Source organism: Erpetoichthys calabaricus, chromosome 5 (genome assembly GCF_900747795.2).
Source record: "Erpetoichthys calabaricus chromosome 5, fErpCal1.3, whole genome shotgun sequence".
Lineage (NCBI taxonomy): Eukaryota > Metazoa > Chordata > Cladistia > Polypteriformes > Polypteridae > Erpetoichthys > Erpetoichthys calabaricus.
The window spans coordinates 183,691,286-183,716,192 of NC_041398.2; the positions used below are offsets into that span (position 1 = coordinate 183,691,286).

Consider the following 24,907-nt stretch of genomic DNA (forward strand, 5'->3'; position numbering starts at 1 on the left):
TTGTGCCTCTTGGTTTATGTCATAACAATTGTTATTTAAAATTTTTGTTAGGGTTGCAGGATCCAGAATTGGATACTTCTTAAATTTAATAAAAATATTCTGGTAGAAGTGTCAAACCTTAAAAAAGGAAGTCATATTGAGCATTGGAAAATAATTACTAATAATTAACTAATAAAAACAGTGCACATTTAATTTTCCCCACCACCAAATTTCCCCGTCCCGCACCACCCAGCTACTTTTTCATGCCACCCGGCTGGAAAAAATTTCTGGGGAGAACACAGATGAGGGTCTCCTGGGAATGTCTGGCGGAGGAACCGGTCAGAAAGATCTTTAACTGCCACCTCTGGCAGAACTTCAACCTTATTCTGAGGGAGGTGAAGGACATTGAGTCTGAATGGGCCATGTTCCAAGCCTCCATTGTTGAAGCAGCAGACTGGAGCTGTGACCGCAAGGTTGTCAGTGCCTCTCGTGGCGGAAATCTACGAACCTGGTGGTGAACACCTAAGGTTTGTGAGGCTGTGAAGTTGAAGAAAGAGTCCTACCGGGTCTGGGTGACCAGTGGGACTCCAGAGGCAGCTGAGGGGTACCGGTGGGCCAAGTGTGTGGCGGCATCGGCTGTTGCTGAGGCAAAAACCCGGGCACGGGAGGAGTTTGGGGAAGCCATGGAAAACTACTTTCGGTCGGCACCAAGAAGGTTCTGGGCAAACCGTTAGGTGCCTCAGGAGGGGAGTGTTGCTCCACCACCACTGTGTACAGTGGAGATGGGGCCCTGCTGACTTCAACTGCAGACGTTATTGACCAGTGGAAGGAATACTTTGAGGATCTTCTCAATCCCACCAGCATGTCTTCCTTAGAGGAGGCAGAGCTGGAGGACTCCGGGGGGGGTGGTGGGGGGGGTGGGGGCCCGTACATATCAGGGGCTGAGGTCGCCGAGGTTGTTAAAAAGCTCTGAGGTGGCGGGGCCCCTGGGATGGACGAGGTTCACCCTGGGTTCCTCAAGGCTCTGGATGTTGTGGGGCTGTCTTGGATGACACATCTCTGCAACATCGCATGGACAACGGGGGCAGTGCCTCTGGATTGGCAAACCAGGGTTGTGGTCCCCCTTTATAAGAAGGGTGACCGGAGGATGTGCTCCAACTATAGGGGGATCACACTTCTCAGCCATCCTGGTAAGGTCTATTCAGGAGTGCTGGAGAAGAGAGTTCAGTCAATGGTCGAATCTCGGATTCAAGAGGAACAATGCGGATTCCGTCCCGGCAATGGAACACTGGACCAGCTCTACACCCTGGCCAGGATCCTGGAGGGGGCATGGGAGTTTGCCCAACCAGTCCACATGTGTTTTGTGGATTTAGAGAAGGCATTCGACTGTGTCCCTCGAAGCATCCTGTGGGGTGTGCTCCGAGAGTATGGGGTACAAGGCTCGTTATGAGCCATTCAGTCCCTGTACAGGAGAAGCAGGAGTTTGGTCCGCATTGCCGGTAATAAGTCGGACTCGTTTCCCGTTGAGGTTGGACTCTGCCAGGGCTGCCCTTTGTCACCAATTCTGTTCATAAGTTTTATGGACAGCATTTCTAGGCGCAGCTAAGGAGTGGAGGGGGTATTGTTCGGTGACCTCAGAATCTCGTCTCTGCTATTTGCAGATGACGTGGTTCTGTTGGCTTCATCGGACAGTGACCTCCAGCTCTCACTGGAGCGGTTCACAGCCAAGTGTGAAGCAGTGGGGATTAGAGTCAGCACCTCTAAATCAGAGGCCATGGTTCTCAGCCGGAAAAGGGTGGAATGCTCTCTCCGGGTTGGGCACACATTACTGCCTCAAGTGGAGGAGTTCAAGTATCTCGGGGTCTTATTCACGAGTGAGGGGAGAATGGAGCGGGAGGTCGACAGACAGATCGGTGTGGCACCCGCAGTAATGCAGGCTCTGCAGCGGTCTGTCGTGGTTAAGAGAGAGCTGAGCCAAAAGGCGAGGCTGTCGATTTACCAGTCGATCTACGTTCCTACCCTCACCTATGGCCACAAGCTTTGGGTAGTCACCTAAAGAGCAAGATCATGGATACAAGCGGCCAAAATGAGCTTTCTCAGCAGGGTGGCTGGACTTTCCCTTAGAGATAGGGTGAGGAGTTCAGTTATCCGGGAGAGACTCGGAGTAGAGTCGCTGCTCCTCTGCATTGAGAGGAGTCAGTTGAGGTGGTTCAGACATCTGGTCAGGATGCCCCTTGGACGCCTCCCTCGGGGGGTGTTCCGGACATGTCCCACTGGGAGAAGGTCACAGGGCAGACCCAGGACACGCTGGAGGGATTATATCTCCTGGCTGGCCTGGGAACGCCTCGGGGTCCTCCCAGAGGAGCTGGAGGAGGTGGCCAGGGAGAGGGAGGTCTGGGCTTCCCTGCTTAGGCTGCTGCCCCCGCGACCCGACCTTGGATAAGCAGTGGATAATGGATAGATGGATGTTTTGTAAATGTGTCAATCAGCACAAGCAGCAAGCAGTCTGCTATCCCACCCCCCCCACCGCCACAGAAAGGGTAAAAAGTTCTCCCAGCCTAAGTCGGGTTTATCTGGGTGTGAGGTGCCTGGTGTTGTATAGGGTAAATAATATATCGTTATTTGGAACACATGCATTCCATGTGTGTTCCGTGTCTACAACGATCTACGCAAATGTAGGATGACAAGATATGTGAGAAATGCAAGAAATGTTGAACACATACCTAAAACAAATTTTTTTCATGTTATAGTACTAACGACAAAATTTTGACATGAAGTGTATAATGTGTGAAGACTGAAGTCCAAATATCAAATAAACACTCTCACAAAAGGTACATGTATAACAAAACAAGGGGCCCTTTATTCAAGAATATAACTGAAGAAAATGAAATTGGGTTAGGGTACAACACTGATACGACCGCTTGGGTGATGCAGCGGTCAGAACTGCTGACTCATAATCAAGAAGTCACGGGTTCGATTCTGGCCGCTTCTCAGAATTACTGCTTTGAGTTGTGAGCTGCTCTTATTGTTATTATTATACAATGAAAACATACATTTGATTTGAGTCTGTAACAGCTGGTGTAAATTTATGGTACTTGTAAAGGTTAGCATTTTTGTTTTTTTATTCAGTTTTATTCTCTGTCACTTTCACGCGCCACCCTATCTGACACTGCTGTTTTGAACTCAGATGAGGATGAGGCTTTTACATTGGAGAAAGAGAACAGAAGCCCTCCCCACAAGAAACATCCACTCACATATAAGAACAATGCAGCTGCACCAGGCGTAAAGGTGAAAGATGGCACCATTTGGATGCAGCAAGAGGTCAGGGGTCATCATGCCAGTGAATCTGCTCCACATGCATGTCCTTCAACAAAATAGCAGGGCATACCGAGCTCACCAAGGTATCATGCAAAGTTCTGTATGTGATTATGTTTTGTGATGGTTTTTACATTAAAATACATTTATATGTTACTTACTGTATATAAAAGCTACATTGAATGTTATTTACCTGTTTACCCAGATTTATTTACTTATCATCCTACAGCGTCAAGTCACAAGTAGACTGCAGAGCTTCCTGTGTTTGATCAACACAGGCATGCTGACAAACTACATGTGCAATGCCACTCCTTATTCAAGAAAAGATTCCAGTCGGAGAAAAACAGAGACTAAGGTCATAAAGCTTATGGAACCATTTCTGGACAAAGGCAGAACCGTAAAAACAGTTGAGTAAAGTACAACAGGAGCTTCCACCTGAAGCTAAAGTCATTCGCGCACTGTCACATAAGGACATCTATTTTTTTGTCTCTTCCTACACAAAGTTTTTTTTCCCCTTGGAGTTTGTTCACATAAAGAAGAGACCATGTTAAGTGTGTTTGTTTTGACTGAACTGGACATACTCTAGTTTCTGCACATAATACGTTGACTGATTACATTAAACTACCATTTACTAGTTAGAGGTGCAGTATGAATGTATATAGACATGACCTTGGAAGAACTGACCCTTCTATCTTATGCTCAGTGACTGAAATGGAGAACAGAAATGGAAACACCTTAGACAAGAATGTTATATATATTTAAAAAAAAAAAAAAGCAAAAAGCTTACTGTATCAAGCTGACATCATCAGCAAAAAATTTAATTCGGAAAAAAAGGTTGAAGTTCACTGCCATTTTCTTCTTCTTAGGGTCGTCTTTCCACCCCTCTGGTGACACTTTAGAGAGTTTTGCATCAGGATCAACAAAAAAGTACTCATTTTCTGGAAGGAGACACATGAGAGAGATTAGGAGTCATAAACAAGAGAGACAAAGAGAAAATGGACAAACAGGATGTACCTCAGCATGTTTTTCCCAGTGCTTCTTTTTGGTTTTTAGCCTCTTGCATTGTGAAACGTTAACACAGCACTAAGTACATTACATTAGTCTTCCATGCTTGTTCATCCACTCCAGTCATATTGTCTGCATATGTGTGTGCGTGCATGCGTGTGTGTGTGTGTGTGTGTGTGTGTTAAAATGAAAATTTCTCACTGGTGTACTGCTATTTTGTTTACTGCAGACTTTGCAAGTTGATTTGAGCAGTGCTATGCAGCTACGACACATCTTTCATTGTTACATGCACTTTACAGAGAGATGGTCTGAATGAATTCCAGCAATTAACTTATTGCTTTATGTTTATTGTCAGCACAGGCAAGCCCCCTGCAGCCTACAGGGATGGATTTTTTTTTGGAAAAAGAGACAATATTACTGACCAAATCATACATGTAGGCTCTATGGCTTGAATGAAACTGGTTCAGGTGGCAGTTAATGGAATCCTATATTAGGTTCTGCATTTTTAAACAACATCAACAGGCCAACATAAGCAAAAAGACAAATGAAGTGTCTATTCTATTTATAGAACAAAAAAGGAAAACTGTAATCTTGCTGTGGTGCCCAATATCAACAGCAATGGCACCACTTCTGGTTGGGCATCTTGTAGTTTATGAACTGAGGATGGACTACGGCAAGCGAGGAGACAACCACAGGATCTTTGTATAAACAAGTACAAGAAGTGCAAAAGTGCATATTTATTAGATGCAAAATGTGCATAAACAAGTTGACAAAGCAATTTAAAATCTTAACAATAATTAAATGAATACATATTCACAGATAAAAAAAAAAATCGCACAAGCAGAACTGAAAACAGGCACGCATTTGTACCTAAAAAGAGGTATCCGAGGAAGCACATTCGTAATTCCAATATATATATGATCAGTAACAGTGTTCCACACGGAGACATTCATATAATCATCCATCAATAACCTCAGAACCCTCGATGATTCTCACACCTTAAGGATACAGTAAATCTCCACCCCTTTGGACCTCTCACCAATGCTGACTCTCAATCTCCACTCAAATGAGGATGTCTTCTCCCTGTCTAGCAGCCCTAGGCACTACATTGGCACCCCTACATGTAATGTCCACAGTCATCCTTTAATCATGACTCTCCCAACTAGCACTACTGAGCATTCCCTTGCACTCACTATTGCTTTTCCAAATGCTTCACTCCTTACTGTCGGCTTCACTTTCAAGATCTTACACTGTGATCCCTGCTGCTCTCCTGAGCACTCTCATTACGCTTACTGTTCTGTGCTCAGTGTCTTCCTGACACATCATGCCTGACTCACCCTCATCCAGTGCTCCCCAGTTGTTTTCTATGGCCTAATTATTACTCTTTACTTTGTCAATTAAATTATTGCACAAGTAGCATACCAATTAGCCTACTCGCAAATGGGTTCAGCTGCCTCTTTGATACACCTTGTGTCATGGAGTGTCAAGGAGACAGACGTCCTTTGTTATTTATGGAGTTACTATTTTCATGAGAGGTTAACTGCTCTTTCATTCTCCTTTATCCACTTTCATGTTCACAGAAAAACATTACAGTTAGAGGCATATTTACAACAGTACAAACATCTAAATCCATGTACCAGTATGCATTTTATTTTAACATAAAATAAACAATTATAATGTTTATTAGTGTTTATGCTTTCCACCTTTCTTAAAAGGGGATCACACTTCCCCACAATCAGAAAAGTTCAGCAATCACTGCATATACCAAGTTTGGGTATTGGTGGATTAGAAGACCCAGGTGTAGAGGGCAGGCCCAAGTAAGTGAACATGACTTGACAAAGTAGTTTTAGACCCATGTAAATAACAGGTAATGATCTACTACAGAGCTATAACTATATAGATGTTTCAACATGCACATCATGCTTTTTTCCTCTTTTCAGCACCTTATACGGTAGCTCCAACATGAATGATGTCCCTGTCAGTTCCAGCATTATAAAAATAAACTGAACTAAGTATTCACAAATACATAGACTACAGCAGCGTTTCTCAACTGTTCGCGACTCACTTTTGGGTCATGGGTCGTAAGTTGCTATCATTTTTCATTGTAGTAGGTCATGGGAATGGCCATGTAAAAGGCATGAACCAATCAGAGCCTGGTTAGAGTCAACTTTTTAAAAACCTCTCAGTTTTTACCTATCCACACTGTAAACTAAATTTCAGTATGAACCGTAGCCTATAGTGTTCTATTGTACAAATGGGGAATCTGTGCAAAATATGGTGGAGATATGTTCAATAGCATGGACTTGCATACCAGACAAACACCCACAAACACTCATTCTGCTTTGTTGCTCTGTTATACTTTGCAACTGTGCATATCAGACAAACACAAGCTGGGGTAGCCAGCATTGCCCTGGGTGGAGGCACCGACTAAGTTTTGGATAAAAATGATAGCTTTTGATCTTCCACTGTACATGAGTTTGTTGTGTCAGGTTGCTGCTCTGATAATCACCCATGATCTAAATAGCGGGACCTAATTAAGAACAGCTATTGTGACAATTTACTAATGGGGTAGCTGGGGTAGCCAACCATCCCACCACCACCTTTCTGTGCTGATTCCACTCAATTCACCAAGGGAGACCTCCACCCCCACCCCAAGGTGCTTCACAAAGACACATGGGAATACATTGGTCGTGACAGCATAAAGGTTGAAAAACACTTGTCTACGGTATACTAGCATCCCATTCAGGGTTGGTGCTTGACTTGTGTCCAGTGGTGCCAGGAACTGGCTCCAGCTTCCACAACCCTGAAGCAGGTTTTATTATGGATGGTTGGATGCAGGCAAAGATCAATAAGGTCCTAAGCTTTTTTCTTTTGAAAAGTTACTTTTCCAAGTAATTAAAAGAAGAAAGCAAATAATAAAAACACAGCAACATACCTTTCAAGTAAGCCAGACCAAACAAATGATGCTCCACCAAACCAATATGTGCAACCACCATGTCAAATACATCTTTGCACAGAGACTTTACATCACAAGTCAGCTCTAGCCTCTGTCCACTTAACAGAAGGATGTTTATTTTTCGACGAACATCATCCCCTTTTCCTTTCTTGGCCTGTTGAAGAAAGCATGATATTGCTGACATTGTGCTTTTGATATTTCTGCAGATGTTTTGTGAGATTTGGCATTAAAAAAAACAACATTATATTAGAATACAACAACAGAACAAATTATAAAAATACTGAGCCTATTTGTTAATAAAAATTATTTTATTTAACATCCATTCACCTTCTCATTCAACTTAGGAAAAAGATGAAAATGTATGCCTGGGTGTTATATTTTTTCTGTGTAAATGTGTAAATGTGCTGGGTGTATCTTTCCTGTGTAACCAAGATACAGGTGGAATCCTGTTGTAATGGAATTTATGAAGAATATTTTGTCATAACGGAAATTTTGTTATAACGAATATGAGGAAAATACTTATACTATTATGACTGGGGTTGCAGGCAATTTGTCATCTCTAACAGCAACAGCACACAAACAGCTCTGTAGCTGCTCTGCTATGTCTTACTGCGTAACATGCTTGTCACAAGATGTTTAGAACATTTAACACCCCATCTGGACTCAACTTTCTGTCTCTCATGCAGCTAACTAACTAAACTGACTTTGGTATCAATACCAGGTTTTGGACCTCAGTACTGGTTCCAAAACAGTTCTGAAGCAAGTAACGGAATGACTCTAAAACCCCCGTCTTACTCCAGCCTCCTTGGTGCACTGTTGGTACTATGTTAAAGTACTGGTATACCACACAACTCTAATGAACACAAAACAATTTGGAGACACAGAGACAGAATGTGCAGACTCTCAAATGACATCAACAGTGCACAGTATATAAATCTGGAGGAGTGAGACAGCATTTACCACTTTGCTACTGCAGTGACCATTTCATTTAACAAGAAAATGGTTTAGGAATACTGGAAAGAGCTGTATAGAAAGCAAGGCAAGGAGATAAAAATGATAAAGATGAGAAATAACTTTTCGTCAATAGATATGTAAGACTTGGTCGATACAACATTGATAGACCTCATTACAACAATTTTTTAACAGACAACATGAAAAGCCATTGATAATGAGAATCGCACCATGCTGAACTAATCCAGCCACTTCAGGTTAGGTTGATGCACACAGCACTGAGCATATGAGTAGCAGCACACATGCTAATATTTGAGCTACTGCAGCTATGCACAACAGTACATCAGGAGTGGGAGAGAGATAAAAAGAAAATGACAACAGAGAATTTAATGAAAACTCAAAAAAAAAACAAAAAAAAAACAGCATTACCAAAGAAAACACCCCAACGGACTCAGCCCAAGGCTCAAAAGACGATGACATTGATGAAAAGAAGGATTTGAGGAATTTGGTAGTGTAGAAATATTTTGGCTATTTAAAGTCTGACAACAAGCAGAGTAGCATGCACATTAAATTGTGTTGAAAACATGTTTCCACAAAGACATATAATACCACTAATCTTTTATACCGTCTGAAGCAGTGCCATCCTTTAGAGTATGCACATTGCAGACTTTCAAACTTTACTGCATTAATGGTGATTTCTTGTGGCTTTCTTTTTTTGCCTTGGAGCATAGGGTGAACACAATTGAATGAATATGTCAAATTGTTTATACTTGAACGCTGCTTGAATTTGTACTGAGGATATATACAGAATGTGTTGTTTTTTTATTTAATTGTGGGTTTGTTTCCCAACCATTTAAAACAATTTGAATCTATACAAACAAAAAGATACAGAATAAAGGGAGTTTGGTATTATATCTACTTTATTTATTTGGAACTGACCAAAGAATTTACTTTGTGCTCTCCTGTAAAACTGGTCAGAGACTTTTTTATCTTGTATTACTTCTTTTATTAATATGGATTTGACCAATGAATTTAGTTGCACATTTTGTTTGTGTTCTCCTGTAACATTTAAAGTCTTTGGCTGGTAAGAATTAAGAGTTAGTATATTATATACCGTATATCTTCCAATAGTAGCCCCGGAATTATTCAAAAAATTATTCGGATGGCCCGGCGTTTAAAAGAGACTGGCGGTTATTGGAGACCGGCTATTATTCACCTCACAGACGGAATGGTGATGGGTAAACGGGGTTCATTTGGCAGTAAAATACTGTATAGTACCGTATTTACGGCCACAAAATGTAGGCAACAACACCGGATGAACATTTCAGGATTTAATGAAATTATCAGTACAGCAGTACGGTATTATTAAAGCAGTGTACGGTATTACCGTAAGCATGGAAAACAGGTACGGTAGACGTCTACTGAACTTTCTTGCCAATGACTCCACCAGCACTGGCCTGCACCAGTCCGAATTTCGCACGAAAGCGCTCATCAGCCCGACAAGTCCCCTGCGGAACGTAAGGAAATGCAATAAGCTCCAAACTCACGCATATACGTATACATTATGACATGAGATTGGATAAGATACAATAAAGTACAGTACTTACCATCTACTCATCGTCTGAATCAGTAATGATTGCTTTGTTATTTGCGAGTTCTTCTTCATCTTCCTCTTCTTGTGATGGCAATACAGGTACTCCCATTGCTTGTTGTCGCGCAGTAATCAGTTTCGCACTCCCAGCATGGCATGGCTGGCCCTCCTTAAAGCAGTGGATAAGATCGTCCTCAGATCCATTGCATGCATTGATGATTCCACAATTCATGAAGGATTTTATTATTATTTCTGGGGTGATTTCTTCCCAAGCTGATATTATCCACGTTACTAACAAACGTAGTGCCGGCGCTTTCAAATTTTCGCCAGCTGTAAACCCCTTATCTTCTTCCCCTGCCATCCAATTATCATACAACTCTCGAAGATTGTCTTTGAGGGGCTTGTTCCAAACAACATCAGCAGGTTGGACGTACTTGGTGCAACCACCAGGGATAACTGCCGTTGACATTTTATATTTCTTCAGTTCTTGTTTCGTTTCCTCACTGATGTGACAGCGGTAAGCGTCCCAGACAAGAAGTCTCTTCTGGAAACAGAAAACACCGCAAACTTTCTGCAACCACATTACTGTTAATTCCTGATTCATCCATCCGTTTGTTGAGGTCGCTACCACAGCTTCTTGGACATCCTGTAGTCTTGCCACTTCTCGCTTTGCGCCCCAAAATACAATAAACTGCTTCAATTTTGTGCCATCTGCTTTCGCTGCCAATGTGACAATGAAATGAGATTTCTTGTGACCAGAAGTTTTTACTGTAACACTCCTATTGCCAGTTGGTTTGACTGTTGTAGAACCAGGCATGTCGAACCAAGCACATGTCTCGTCCATTCCAATGATTTCGCCGTCCTTAACTCCATCTGCAGTTCGCTGATTGGCAACCCACATCACAAAAGAGACAAGCTTGTCAATAACTTGTTCTGGATCCTTCTGCGCCAGCGATGTCTTCCGACGGAGCGATAAATGATGGCGTTTCATAAATTTGTCAAGCCAGCCAGCATTGGCTACGAACGTTTCTTTTCCTTTTGAAGCATCATCAATCTCCATATCAAAAATCCTCTTCGCTTTCGTGCAGACCATTTTCCTGGAGACACGCGCACCTTCCAGTCTTTGTTCAATAATCCATGTTAACACCAGTTCATCTAATTCTTTGCTCACTTTCTTAGCTCCTCCACCAGGCAGTCGTTTACTTCTGGCACCTTTTTCTGCCGCCGTTTTCTCAATATCAGTCATCTGCTTGTGCCATTCTCGGATACGTTTTGGATCCACCCCAAAATGTTGTGCAGCTTCTTCGCCTGAATGTTCTTTTGCGTATGTTACCGCAAGGAGTTTGAATGGTAAATCAAATGACCGTTTCCTTCCCATTGCTCACACTACAAACACGGGCCCACAAGAACACAGTGACACGAACAGACACCCGCACGACCCTTCCGAAGGCAAAAGTGTCAGTAGAGGTAAAGGTTAACAGGTCACCGAGGAAGAGGGCGCAGAGTTTTTCACGTGATCATGCACTGTCTGTCCGGCCACAATACAGCCCCTTCTTCCCTGATCAAAGGAGAGGATTAACGTGTCGAAGATGGCATTTTCATGTTCTTCCCGCCCCTTCCACCCACCTCTGCCCTCCCTGTGGGGTTATGATTGACGTGGAGACGAAAGGGCAAAATGTACACAAAGAAATTTCGTTTCGACTTTTTCCCTTCCTTAATAGCATCCGACGACAAAACATTTTTGACACGAAAAGGTACTTACCGTATGATTCACTGCAGGAGGGCGGTGGTACAAAAAGAGGATTAGCGTATGGAAAAGGCGGTGGGTCATTGGAGATCGGCGTTTACTACAGACCGGCGCTTAAAGGAGACCGGCTACTATTGGAGACCAGCGTCTATTTGTTGCAACATCTCTTCAAACCCGGCGTTTATTGGAAATATAGGTATACCTATTTTATTTTATTTGAAATACAGTTGTATAATGTTCATCTTCAGAGAAAAAATAAATATTGTCTAAACCAAAATTAACCTTATGATATCTTTACATCTCCCTCAGGAGTAAAAAGGAACATTTAGGCCTGATATAAATAGTGATTTGATTTATATTGTGATATACAGTATATCAATATTGACTGAAATGATTGTGATTTTTTTCCATATCACTTAGCCATAATACAATGGCATCTAGAAACATCTGTCTTAAACAACTTGACTTATTACTCAATTTTGCAATAAATCTTTATTTTTATAGTGTCTCTATGGACAGATTTTTAAAACAGTCAATAATCAATACAATGGGAAAGGTGGCCTTTTGAAACTAGAAATCAATGGAAAAGTTTTGAGGGACAGAGAAATTCTTAATAGTTGATGACTCAGAAAAAAACTGATCAGGAGTGAAATGTCATTTTCTAAACAGCTTAATCCAACCTATGGTCAAATGGGGGTGAGCTGGGGTTATAGCCTATCGCTTCTTGCATAGTGAAGTTGTTGTTTACTCTGGTCTTAGACTGTGAAAATAAATCTTCCTCATTATAACCTTACAGATGTTGGCATTCATTCCTGAAATGTTCAATAGGGCCACCTACTTGTCTGACAAAAAACTTCTTTGCTCATCAGTCCTCCCATAAATCGTGCTTTTCACAGTGACCTCTATTACAAAGGTCTTTGCAAAATGCTTAGGAGTAGCAGCATTGCATAGACAAAGGACAAAGGCCAAAAGAATAAGGATCATTTCAAATTAACACAAATGCAAAGACAACTACAGACAGGATGTTGCTGAGCTCACAGTCCCAACAGACTGTTCCTGATTTCCAGTGCTTAAACAAAGAAAACACTAAACAAGAGGAGGTAAAAGATGCAATGAACAACCGGTTTGGTAATTGGGATAGATATACTGCAAAGAAGGCACACAAAGAAAATCCTTCTTTATCAACAATTTCTGCCAAAGAGATGATGATCCAAAATAGCTCATTCATTCTGAACAGTTGTTTGTGTGTCCTATTTTCAGCTCAACTGTGCCAGGATTTATATTCTTGCACTTTGAACAACCACCCCCAGAGATGATGACTCCTTTCTTCCTACATACAGTATACATGGCAAGTGATAACATCTTAAATAAAGTATTAAATTAATAATATAAAAACTATTCCACTAAATATCACATTTTATATATTAGTGATGATATACTATAATGTCATCAAACCCCCTTTACTAACCAACCTGGAATGCTTAAGTCCAGCTCAGGTTGTTTTAGAGCTTTATCAGCTGGGCTAATAAAATCTTACCAAGCAACCTAGCAAACTTCATGATGTTGTCGACCTTTGTTTTCTTCAAATGGTGACAAGCAAAAAAAAAATTGACTAGAGAAAAGGGTTCAAAAACACAAGTTAAAGTTAAGCAAAGCTCAGAAGAATAAGAGTGTACAAAAATATTTCTCCTCTTTTACTTATTAGTTGTTGTATTGCTTGTAAAACCTAACAAGGTTGGTCAGGGATGGTCAGGTACAGCAATATTGTGGAATGATCTGTTATGGCTTATAAAAAGGAAGAAGAACCCTTAACAGCTGTCAGAGTGCATCTCAGTATACTAGATTGAGTAGGCAGAAACTGCCAGGGTGCAGTAGAAGATATAAATAGGCTGGGTACATGTATGCCTTCAGTAGTATGAATGTAAGCCAAAGGTCCTGGAGAGCTATCTGTTGGTCAGTACAACCATAAAAGCCAACAAAGAGTTGCTCATTGGGACAGCAGGGATACGGTGCATCTCTTACCGTGGCTTCCTCACTAAATTAACTTACAAATTCGTTTCAGTTTGTTAAATTATATACATACTGCACATAAATGACGCCCATGAAAATCTGTTAATTTTCTGTCAAAAGGGAGGGAACCCTGAACACAAAATTGAAAGTTGTATTGATTACCATTTGTGTATGCTTGTGTGACTATCTTACATTTATCACTGTTAATTTCTTTCTGATTTCTATTCCAACAAGCATTTTAACACAGATTTACATCAGGCGATAGACCATTTTGGCCTTTCTTGCCTATGCCTGCCACTAAACTGGTATGGCACCTAACCCTCACTCTTCATCTTGCAGGTTGTAATATCACAAGACTGCTCCCTTTGGGAATGCTGTAAGGATGCCTACCCAGACGGCTCACTCTCAAGCTGCTCTAGGCACATTCCTCTGGGTCTCACCCTATGTCAGACCTAGAACACACTGGAGGGATTATATCTCTTGACTGGCTTAGAAACGACTGGGAATTCTCTAGGAGGAGCTGAAATCTATAGATGGGGACAAGGAACTCTGGTCTGTTCTTCTTGGCATGCTCACTAGGAAAAGTGGTTTTAGAAAATGAGATGGGATAAGAGGAGATAATTAGATTGACCAATAAGCATGTATGTGCTCTTTAAACAGTTTATCAGGGATATGAGGTCATTCCAATAAAAAAAAAAAACACTCTCTGGGGAGGTCATACCAAAATAATTGTTGAATTAATACATTGGCAAAGAAAAGACCACAAAGAAGGGTAAACTATTCAGAAAAATGGTCATCACAAGTGGGGGATCACATTATCTTTTGAAAAGGACAGGTGATTTAGGAGCTATTTTACAATTCTGGCTAAATGGTGAATAGCCAGGTTCAAGGATATACAGTAGCAGTCTCAGAGATTACCCTCCACTAGGCCATTGTGGTGGTCGATGAATTTCTGATACAATACAAGTGTGGAGTTTAAAGGCTACCCCTTAACAGCAGACCAATGAGTTAGTAGGCAGGATATTAGCTTGTGATCAAGGAAAATTGGCAAGTGAAAAAGAAGTGAGCTGGTGTTGTACTTGAAAGGAGGGCAATTTTACCTAAAAGACAGGAAAGATTCTGTATATGACAGACCCATATACATAAACGTTTTGATAAGCTCTGCTTCTTGGAAATTACTGCAAGTTTAAAAAGAGTCTTACCAATATTGAAGTTGGCACATCCAAAGTAACAGAAGGCTCACTGGTCATTTTTACAAACTCAGGACCAAAGAAATTCTAACAAAAAAGAATAAATAGATCAATAGTTATATGGATCAACAATCAAAATATTTGACTGTCTCATGACAACACCAAAGTAGAAGTCAAAAATGGATACAAATGACAAAAAAAAGAACTCATCAAGATGATTATTGATAGATATTTAGTGTTTAAGGATTTATACACATACAGTGCCTATAAAAAGTATTCGCCGCTTAGAGGTTTCCAAATTTTACTGTTATATAATATGGAATCACAGTGGATTATGGTAATTTGCCTTTTTTGACATAGACAAAATTATTCTAATGTCAAAGTTAAAACAGATCTCTGCAAAGTGATCTAAATTAATTACAAATATAAAACACAAAATAATTGATTACATAAATACTCCACCCCCTTTAATATGACACACCTAAATCATCACCTGTGAACTGGTTTTTAGAAGTTATATAATTAGTTATGCAAGAGTATGGCATAGCTATAAATCTGCCTAGAGCAGGGCACCTACAAAAGATACGTGATCAAGCAAAAAGACTAATAAGGGAGGACACCTAGAGATCTAAGATTGGTCTAAAGCAGTTGCAAGCTACAGTTGCTGATATAGGACACATAATCTAAGATGGTCAGACAGACTGAAACACAGATTATTATTTATTTTTTAAATAGATCCCTATTTAAAATAATTTTACAACAGACAGATAAATAGAATAATGTGTAAAATCCAAATACATCAAAATAATCATGCAATTAAATTCAAGGCAGAAGGCCAAAGAATAGATGCCAAGCACCCCACTCTCCATCTGTGCTGTACTGAATGACTACTTCAAGAAAAAATCAGGTTTTCTTTCTTAAATGTTTAAATGTAAACAAGAACAAAAAAAAAAGAATATATTTGTTATATCTGTATTTCAATGAAAAGAACACACTTTTGTAGTCAGTGCTGCCATCTTTACCTTGAGTTTACGTTGGGTCAGAGTTGTTTCAAGCACTACTTCACGCAGTGGGTCTCTCGAGATGTCCAGCATGCTAATCCTGGGGCCATCTACTTGATGCAGGCTTAGTCTTGACTGCCTGTGTGCAATTTGAGCTTGCATCTTCTGCATTTCTTCCTCTTGACGTTTTAGCATCATCTCTTGACTAACCACACTTTCCTCAGGTGGGAGATCATATTGCCTTTAAAAATTAAGAGAGGAAAGTGAAAATTCATAAAGCAAGTGCAGTGCAACTGATATGTGGTGTTTGTGGACTTCATTATTTATTAATTAATTCATTTATTCATTTCTAACCTTATATACTCAGATATTAAATTGTTTTATGTAGATATGCCTGATTTAAAGAAGATGATTCATTCATTTCAAAATTGTTTAACATCTTATTGACAATTAACACTTTAGGTCTGTGCTGAGTTGACTATAAAGTTGTAGTCTTTCTGTGTTCCCAAAACAGAAAAAAATAATCAGCTTATTTAATATACTAATGTACCAATTACTGAAAGGAAAAGCACAATTAAACTGAAAATCCACAGTTAGTGTGTCTCACTCTGAAATATCTACAAAAAGCATCAAGTGCACTCCTGAAACAGTGATTTGCAATATTTCTTTTATCCAGCAGAGGGAAGAAGCAAGCTTTCTGAAAACAGTGAAAAACATTGGCAGGTTTCCTGCTTTTAGTCTGTCTTTGGGTGTTCTGTTTGCAAGGCAGCTCAGTGCCGATTTTTCAACAGATTTCACCTATCAGTGCTTTAACACTGCAGTGCTGTCACTCTACTTTTCATACACTGAGGTGTCAATGTATGGGGGAGGGGACTCCTTTTAAGGCTCCAAAAATCACCCAGTATTTTCTGATTCGCATAATCCAATTTTGGCTCACAGTATGTAAACTATCTCATAAGTATGCAATGTAAGGCAGGAACCAATACTGGATGGGGTGCCAGTTCATCACGGGGCAACTACAGCCAAAAAGTGCAAATTTAGACAGACACGTTCTTTGGGATGTTGGGTAAATATTGAAGTACATGGTGAAAAAACAAAGTAGATACTGAAAGAAGGTGCAGACCACACAAACAAAGTGACAAGGTTGAGACCTGAGCACACTCTTACAGCTGCCATGTCATGCACGGTTACTGTTATATATTAATATATGCTTATTTTCCAATCATTTCTTAATTAGACAACATAATCAATGTAATGACATACAACTTCTCCACACACCGTTCATGACTGAAAAACAAATCTGTGTTTGCATGCAAAGACCTATACAGAAAAAAACAATAGCTTTAATGTTTGAATTGTAGGAAAGGCCAAAATAAGAAAAGTAGATGTATTAAAAGGTAACTGTAGGAAAACAATGAGATGTCCATATACCTGTGTCGAAGAGAAACATGACTGTTGATGGAGATGACATCATTATCTGCAAGTGCCACCTGGGAACCATACTTTCTGATTTCTTCTGATCGTCTTACTGTACAAAAATTTAAAATGAGAAGATAGATTTAACCTTGTCTCCATAAAAAGCACATACACTAGCACACAGGCCAAAAAAAAAACACAGGACAGAACAGAAAGGATGATGAAACTGCTCTGGAATGTTCTGGGATGGTTGTAAGAAACCAGACTTGAAAAGGATAAATGAGATTTGAAGCAGATTCAGAAAAACATTTAACAAATTTCACTGCCTACCTCATAATTCCCAGTCCAGCTCGATGCTCTGTTTAAAGAGTAGTAGAGTACTGAATGAACCAGAAAAACAGGGTACTACTTATAATTTCTAATAAACTGTGAAGAGGCTGTTAAGATAAAAGTCACAAAAATGACTAATTTTCAAGTGCTGCTAAAAATAAAATAATAAAGGTCATATTATGAGCTTTTATCTCAGTGTGTATATATATATATATGTATATATATGTATATATATATATATATATATGTATATATATATATATATATGTATATATGTATATATGTATATATATATATATATATGTATATATATATATATATATATATATATGTATATATATATATGTATATATATATATATATATATATATATATATATATATATATATATATATATATATATATATATACACACACAAGTGTTTAATAATAATGTGTAATAAAGTGTCTGCTTAACATAATGCACTTTTCACTAGCAACATATTGGTTAGTAAATGAGTGGATGGATGGATATTTCTGGGCATGGAGCAGATGTGCATCAGGAACAGAAAACATACTGGGTTTTTCACACACAACAGTCCCCAAAAACAAGCAATTAATAGCAGAATTGAAATCAGGAACAGACCAAGTGAAGAAGTCCAAGGAGGTTGGCAGAGCTTGGGGAGAATACCAAAGAGACTAACGTGATATCATTAAAAGTGGAAAAAACAACTGTGGTACTGATAGAGGCATTTCAAAACACACAAGCTGGTGTACAGTCATCCCTCACCTATCGCGGGGGTTACGTTCCAGAGCCCCACGCGATAGGTGAAAATCCGCGAAGTAGCGACCTATATTTATTTTATTATTTATACATATTTTAAGGCTTTATAAACCCTTCCCACACTCTTATAAACCTTTCTCACTCTCTTGTTAACCTTTCCCACATTCTTATAAACACTTCCTATGCTCTTAAACACTTTCTACATTCTTAAACACCGCAGACCAACACTGCACACTGCACGCAGCGATCAGACGTCGATGTGTCTGCACTCGCTTTGTGAAGGGGGGCAGCTGAACTCACGCTGAGCAGAAATGGACTTTGTGCTGCTTCTGCCAAAATGCCTGCTTATTGCTCTGCGCGTTCGGAAGGAGGAGGAGGAGTGGGGGTGTGTGAGGGCTGAACGCACGTTCGCTCAAACCCCCCTCCCCGGAGGCGTAGTACGCTCCTGCCACTTCGCATTGTCAAGGGGGTGGGGAGCTGAATGAACGCTAAGGAGAAGTGGACTTTGTGCTGGCTTTGTGCTGCTTGTCGCTCTGCGTGTCAATAATTTAAAAGCCTATACAGCACCTATTTTCCTGTCTCACTGTCCTGTCTTGCGTGAAGTTAAAATGTTTTATAATAGTGAGATGTTACTCATATCCTTAGCACGACATCCACATATCATATATGTTAACAAAGTGTGTTTTATAAGTTTACATGTGTTTAAAGCATGTGGGATGGGTATTTTAAGGCTTAAACTATAAAAATGTTTATTTATATGGTCTTTCTATATCGCGGATTTTCTCCTGTTGCTGATGGGTCTGGAACATAACTTCCGCGATAGGCGGGCAATCACTTGTATTTAAAAACCCGCGAAGTCGTGAATCCGTGAAAAGTGAACCGCGAAGTAGCGAGGGATTACTGTATTGTACATTGATATAAACAGAATATGACAGCCTATAACCCAACAGAGTCAAAAAGAATTGGTTCTCTTTATGCAAGAAAATATTTAAATAGCACAGATTACACAGTGCAAACTAAATCTATGAAAAAATGAGATTTCTGACCTAATAATACAATTACTCACTCACACACACACATATAATATCAATGAACATGAAAAACCTGATATTAAACACAATGTCCTTAAGAACAACACTAGTGAATCAGTAAAAGAAAAGCAGCTGCTTTCAGGTTAAGGGGGATAAATTGAATTTTTAATGTTCAGGAAATTCACTTCAACTTTTAACATATTAAAAATTACAAGTTTCCCATCAGATCATCAATAATAATGCAGTTATGCACAAAGCTGTAGTTTTCATTCAGAGGGAAAAAAATCACTTCTGTTGAGCTTGCATTAATACTCTTGGAACCAACTTAGCTAAGTCTAATTAATCACTGCTCCCTGTGGACTCACCTCACTCATCTTATCTATCAGCAAAATTAAGGCATATAATTGGTACACTGCCAAGCGAGAGTGTTACCTTGTCGGTAATCAGGATCAGAAGAAACAACAGATGGACTTTCGCTGGATGTGCTGTATGCATCGCTGTGATACCTCCGGTGAGCTTTCAAGGGATCTGAAAAGCAAAGGAAAAAATAATAATAAATAATTGAACGATAAGAAGAACCTTGGATTCCCAGATTCAAATTTCAATGTTATGGTTAATTTTTGGGTAAATAAAAAAATCGTATCTTAAAACATTTTTACATTACCATACTGATAAAATACTTAACGTTGTGTTATATAAGCCAGTCTGCATATTTTAATAGAGCCCCTTAATCACATGTCCAAACTTTGAGGAGTTTCAAGGATTAAAAAGCAGTTAAAAAAAATAGGAATGCACATGAGGATTATTCCAACTTGGGTTATATTAAAATAGGAGTAAACAATATAAGAGTTATGGTTAGTGCTTTTGAGCCAACCCTCAACCCAAAAAATACATACTACATACAGTACAAAGCAATGGACCTCAATGCTGCCCCCTATCAGACGGGGAAATATCTACAAAACAACCTGTCACCTCCTCAGCCTTTAGATCTTTACAGAAATAGTTTAATTACTTTTAGGACACTCTGTACCATTCTTATTGATACTATACACTTTTTCAGGCAAGGCCATGCATAGCCCTGTTCTTGTCCTGCACTGTGTTATACTGATTGTAAGGACTAATCAGGTCCTCCCAAATAACAAATAAAACGTCTAATCACATATAAAATCTGGAGGTGAAAAAGTTGTGAAAAGAAATATTTTGTTCTGCTGAAATTAAGTGAAAGACCATCATGGATTTAATTAATATTCTATACAAACCTCCTCTGACAGCTCATAGTAATCCAGTTTAGTGGCAACTGTTGCTGTCTATCTAGACACAGAAACTCAATACACAGCTCTGAATGCATTTCTGCTACAGCTAGATAGATGCACAGGTGATTTTGCCAACACCAAACCTGCAAATGGCTTAGTTTAAAAGATGAATAAACTGGAGATTAATGAAGAACACTTAGCAATAATAATAATAATAATAATGACACAATAAAAATATGCAGTCAAATTCAATCTATTTGTTAAGGAAAGACTCAGACTCTCCACAAAACTTTGAGTGGGTTCAGCAAATGGATACATTTTCAATTGTTTAGTGATGAATAAACACGGTCACTTCATCATATCGGCTGTATTCATGGGCAATACCAAGACATAATAAAACTATATGATTTCAGATAGGATAATTCAGTTACATGGTTGAAAAAAACAATATAGATGTTTGCATATTTCCTTTTTAAGTAAGGCAAAATCCAGAATGTGGCAGAAAAAAGCATACTTCCATGGTGTCATTTGTTCTGTCTCTGCTTCATCAGGGGTTTTGCTGCCTTTCTGTGACTGTGAACCTCAGTTCAAAAGATGTGGCTTGTCACCTGCTGTCAGCCTCTTTATAACTTGAACAAAGGTACAGAATTCTACTAAATGGTCAAGATGGTACTATGATTTAAAAATTGAACTCAAGCAATGGCCTAAAAGCACTGCAGAGAAAAATCACTGGAGCTTTTGCCTTCAGTTTGTATAAAAGCACTCTCTGATGAGAATGAGTCAAGCATTTTTTTTTTGGTCCTTACAAGCGGAAATTCTGTAGCTTTCAGAGATATTATTTTCCATATGGAATTATTCTCTTTCTAGGCACCAATTAATCCAAATCAAAGAAAAAAGATTAATAACTTGAACAAGGTTACAAAATTTAAATAATCTCACTCCATACTACATTTTGGAATGCCTGTCACCTTTCCACTCCAAATCATAACCTTGGATCTTCGAATGAGTACCTGCTTATAATTCTAAGAGCTAAACTTAGAAGTGGTGAGGCAGCCTTCTGTGGTTATGCACCTAAAATCTGGAATAGTTTATGTATAGAAATTCTCCAGGCTAATACAGTGGAGCATTTTTAAAAAACTGCTAAAAATCCATTATTTTAACACAGCTTTCTCATAGCTACATTTTAGTGTATCCCTGCTAAACTATATGTTCACTGAATTATCATTTTCATCAAGGCTCCGCAATCCGTACTAATCCCTACTATTCTGTGCTGTTCTTTTTCTGCTCATTCTGTGGTGGCAATCTGCGCCACCACCACCTGATCAAGGCACCATGCAGTCCCTACATTGTTGGATTGAAGGCAGTATTACTCCCCAGATGTCCACATGACAAATTCTTTCACGTGAAGCCTGAAAATAATGGGGACTGATTTAGATCATTTATGTTCAGTAGAATGCCTAGTGGGGGTTGGAGGGGTGGGAGTGGGGTCTCTTGGCCTTGAAGCCCCTGCAGATTTTTTTTTTCTTCTTCTCTCTAGCCCATCTGGAGTGCTTTTTTTTTTCTTCTATCCCCTTGGCCTTACTGTATTCTTTGTTACTTAGCATTGCCTAATCTTATTTTTGTTTCATATAAACTTTTTTCTTCATCTTGTAAAGCACTTTGAGCTACACCATTTGTATGAAGATGTGCTATATATATATATATTATATATACATATATACATCCATCCATCCATTTTCCAACCCGCTGAATCCGAACACAGGGTCACGGGGGTCTGCTGGAGCCAATCCCAGCCAACACAGGGCACAAGGCAGGAACCAATCCTGGGCAGGGTGCCAACCCACCGCAGGACACACACAAACACACCAAGCACACACTAGGGCCAATTTAGAATCGCCAATCCACCTAACCTGCATGTCTTTGGACTGTGGGAGGAAACCGGAGTGCCCGGAGGAAACCCACGCAGACACGGGGAGAACATGCAAACTCCACGCAGGGAGGACCTGGGAAGCGAACCCAGGTCCCCAGGTCTCCCAACTGCGAGGCAGCAGCGCTACCCACTGCGCCACCGTGCCGCCCTACATATATACAGTATATACATATATATATATATACTGTATATAAATGTTGTTGTTGTTGATGAAATGCTTACAGCGTTAAAGTTAGAAACCCGCTTAAATTAATAAAAACAGATCAATTTAACTTCTTCTTTGCTACAGGATTAAAATGTATACAGTACAATTTATCCTTCAAAAACAATAGAGCATTTGTCTTATATTACCTTGTGGGAGGCAAAATAGCCCCTCCTTAACTTCACAGTCATATGCGAGCTTATGTAAGGAATGATCTATTAGCTGCAGAATTTAAACTGTGGTTGGAGACTCATTATTTGGCTGCTCTGGCATTAGCTACCAGTGTGATAATTAATGCCACATTTACTATAGGTCAATTAGACAATAATATTGACTTCTAACATCAAACGTCTCTCTAGTACCACCATCATTTATTAAGAAACTTCTCCAGCTCTAAACCACTTTCTCAGTGTGAAAGGAAAAGAATCCTGCAAAACACTATCAAAAATAAGAACAAAAAATCATCTTACATCATTTATATTTTGACATTTTTTCCCATTATTGCCCTGCTTTCCTGTTCTAATGACACCATCAAATATTGTTGCTTTTAGCTACATAGAGAAATTATTTAGTTCTGAATTTCTACCATTGAACTTTCAATTAACATGTGTTGGACAAACCAGATTAAGAAAATGGGCAGATGCGAGGTTAGAACAGTTGAACAATCATGACAAGGACTGGCTATTCAGCACAACAAGCGCACCAGTTCTATTCACTTAATTGTTAAGTTTTGAACATTCCAAAAGTACCATTCACTACCCCACTACTTGGCAATTACATTCCATGTGTCTTTGGTTCTCTGTGTGAAGAAAAACTTTGGAACATCTGTTTGACATCTGAATTTGACCAGTTTCCATCTATGTGCTCATATATATTCTTGTTAAAGCGCCTTGCGCATGGGAAAGGTGCTATATAAATAAAATGTATTATTATTATTTATTATTGAAGAATTTATTTTAAAGTGTTTTCAACACTTCAATCGTGTCACCTCTTAACCTCTGTGAGCATAAACTAGAAATGCTTGGATGCTTCATTCCTCCCTCATGGCTCATAAATTGGCATCCTGAAATCAGCAATGTCACTTTTTTAGGATTTTCTGCTGCGCCACTATGTCTTTGTAGTAAAAAGAAGACCGAAACTGAACACAGACCTCCAGGGGAGTCTCACTGGTGTGTTATAAAGCTTAAGCATACACTTCCTTAACTTGTACCCCACATATCAAATTATATAAATAAACATCCTATGAGTTTTCTTGATTGCTTCTGTACAATGTCTTGATGCCAGCACTGCCAAGTCCACTATAACTCATAAGTCCTTCCCATAAGGGAAACTTTTGAATTTCAGACCTCACTATGTAAGTTTTTTCTTCTTACGCATAATACTTTACATTTATTTACATTCAATTTAATTTCCCACAAATCTGCCAAAGCATTTATGTTGTCCAAGACCCTCTGTAATGATTCAGCTGATTTTAGATTATCTTCCATCCCACCTACTTTGTTATCATCTTCAAATTTAACCAGCCTGTTATTTATATTCTTATTAAAATCATTTACATATTTTGGAAAGTGGGGGAGCGGACCCAGCTTGAAACAACTAATTCTGAAAAATAATATTTGCTTTATTATTGTTTTGACGTTATGGAAGGTAAAACATTTATACATTAAGCATAAATAGCATATATTAGCATTAATAGCCGTAAAAGTAATTAACAGCTTTTAAAAGCATTAGATTTAGCATAATTTAGACATGACAAACTAATAAGATATGTCAAGCAAATAGTTAAAGATCTTAGATTTATTGCATTTTCTAGTTAAAGTTTGAAGGACAATTACCAGTATTAAGAAAGGAAGGATAGAACAGGAAAAGAATGACGTGCAGAAACTACCCGAAGACAGGAGAAGGGGGAACAGGAGCACCTGTGTTCAAGGTTAGGAAGCTGAGGAACGATACCACTGACATAATATAGAAAAATGGATCTGGTAGGCACGTAAGAAGCCAGCTGGAACAGTGAGCCAGCAGAAACAGCAAAAGGAAGATGATGTAATGTATGGAAAGTAAAATTAGCGTATTCATGTATTAGCATAAATAAATATAGACAAATATATAAGCATTAACCTTAGTGTAGATACTTTTGCAATTCAGGACTGCCAAGTAAATGATTAAATAATAGCACATGCCATATTTCTTTATAATTAAAGCTTAGCTTAAAACCACCATTCTAAAATAGTTTGAAA

General features: G+C 39.2%; 1 protein-coding gene across 2 annotated transcripts in view; it reads right to left on the reverse strand.

Annotated features, from left to right (window-relative positions):
- Positions 1 to 24,907, reverse strand: part of ptpn13 (protein tyrosine phosphatase non-receptor type 13) — a 352,808-nt gene that overhangs the window by 127,586 nt on the left and 200,315 nt on the right. For both annotated transcript variants that reach the window (XM_028802295.2, XM_028802293.2), the window contains exons 8-13: positions 19,718 to 19,813; positions 17,177 to 17,273; positions 15,767 to 15,986; positions 14,757 to 14,831; positions 7,235 to 7,409; positions 4,082 to 4,232 (exon numbers count right to left, since the gene is read on the reverse strand). In XM_028802295.2, the coding sequence (XP_028658128.1) occupies positions 4,082 to 4,232; positions 7,235 to 7,409; positions 14,757 to 14,831; positions 15,767 to 15,986; positions 17,177 to 17,273; positions 19,718 to 19,813 (814 nt within the window). The remainder of the gene's footprint in view (positions 1 to 4,081; positions 4,233 to 7,234; positions 7,410 to 14,756; positions 14,832 to 15,766; positions 15,987 to 17,176; positions 17,274 to 19,717; positions 19,814 to 24,907) is intronic.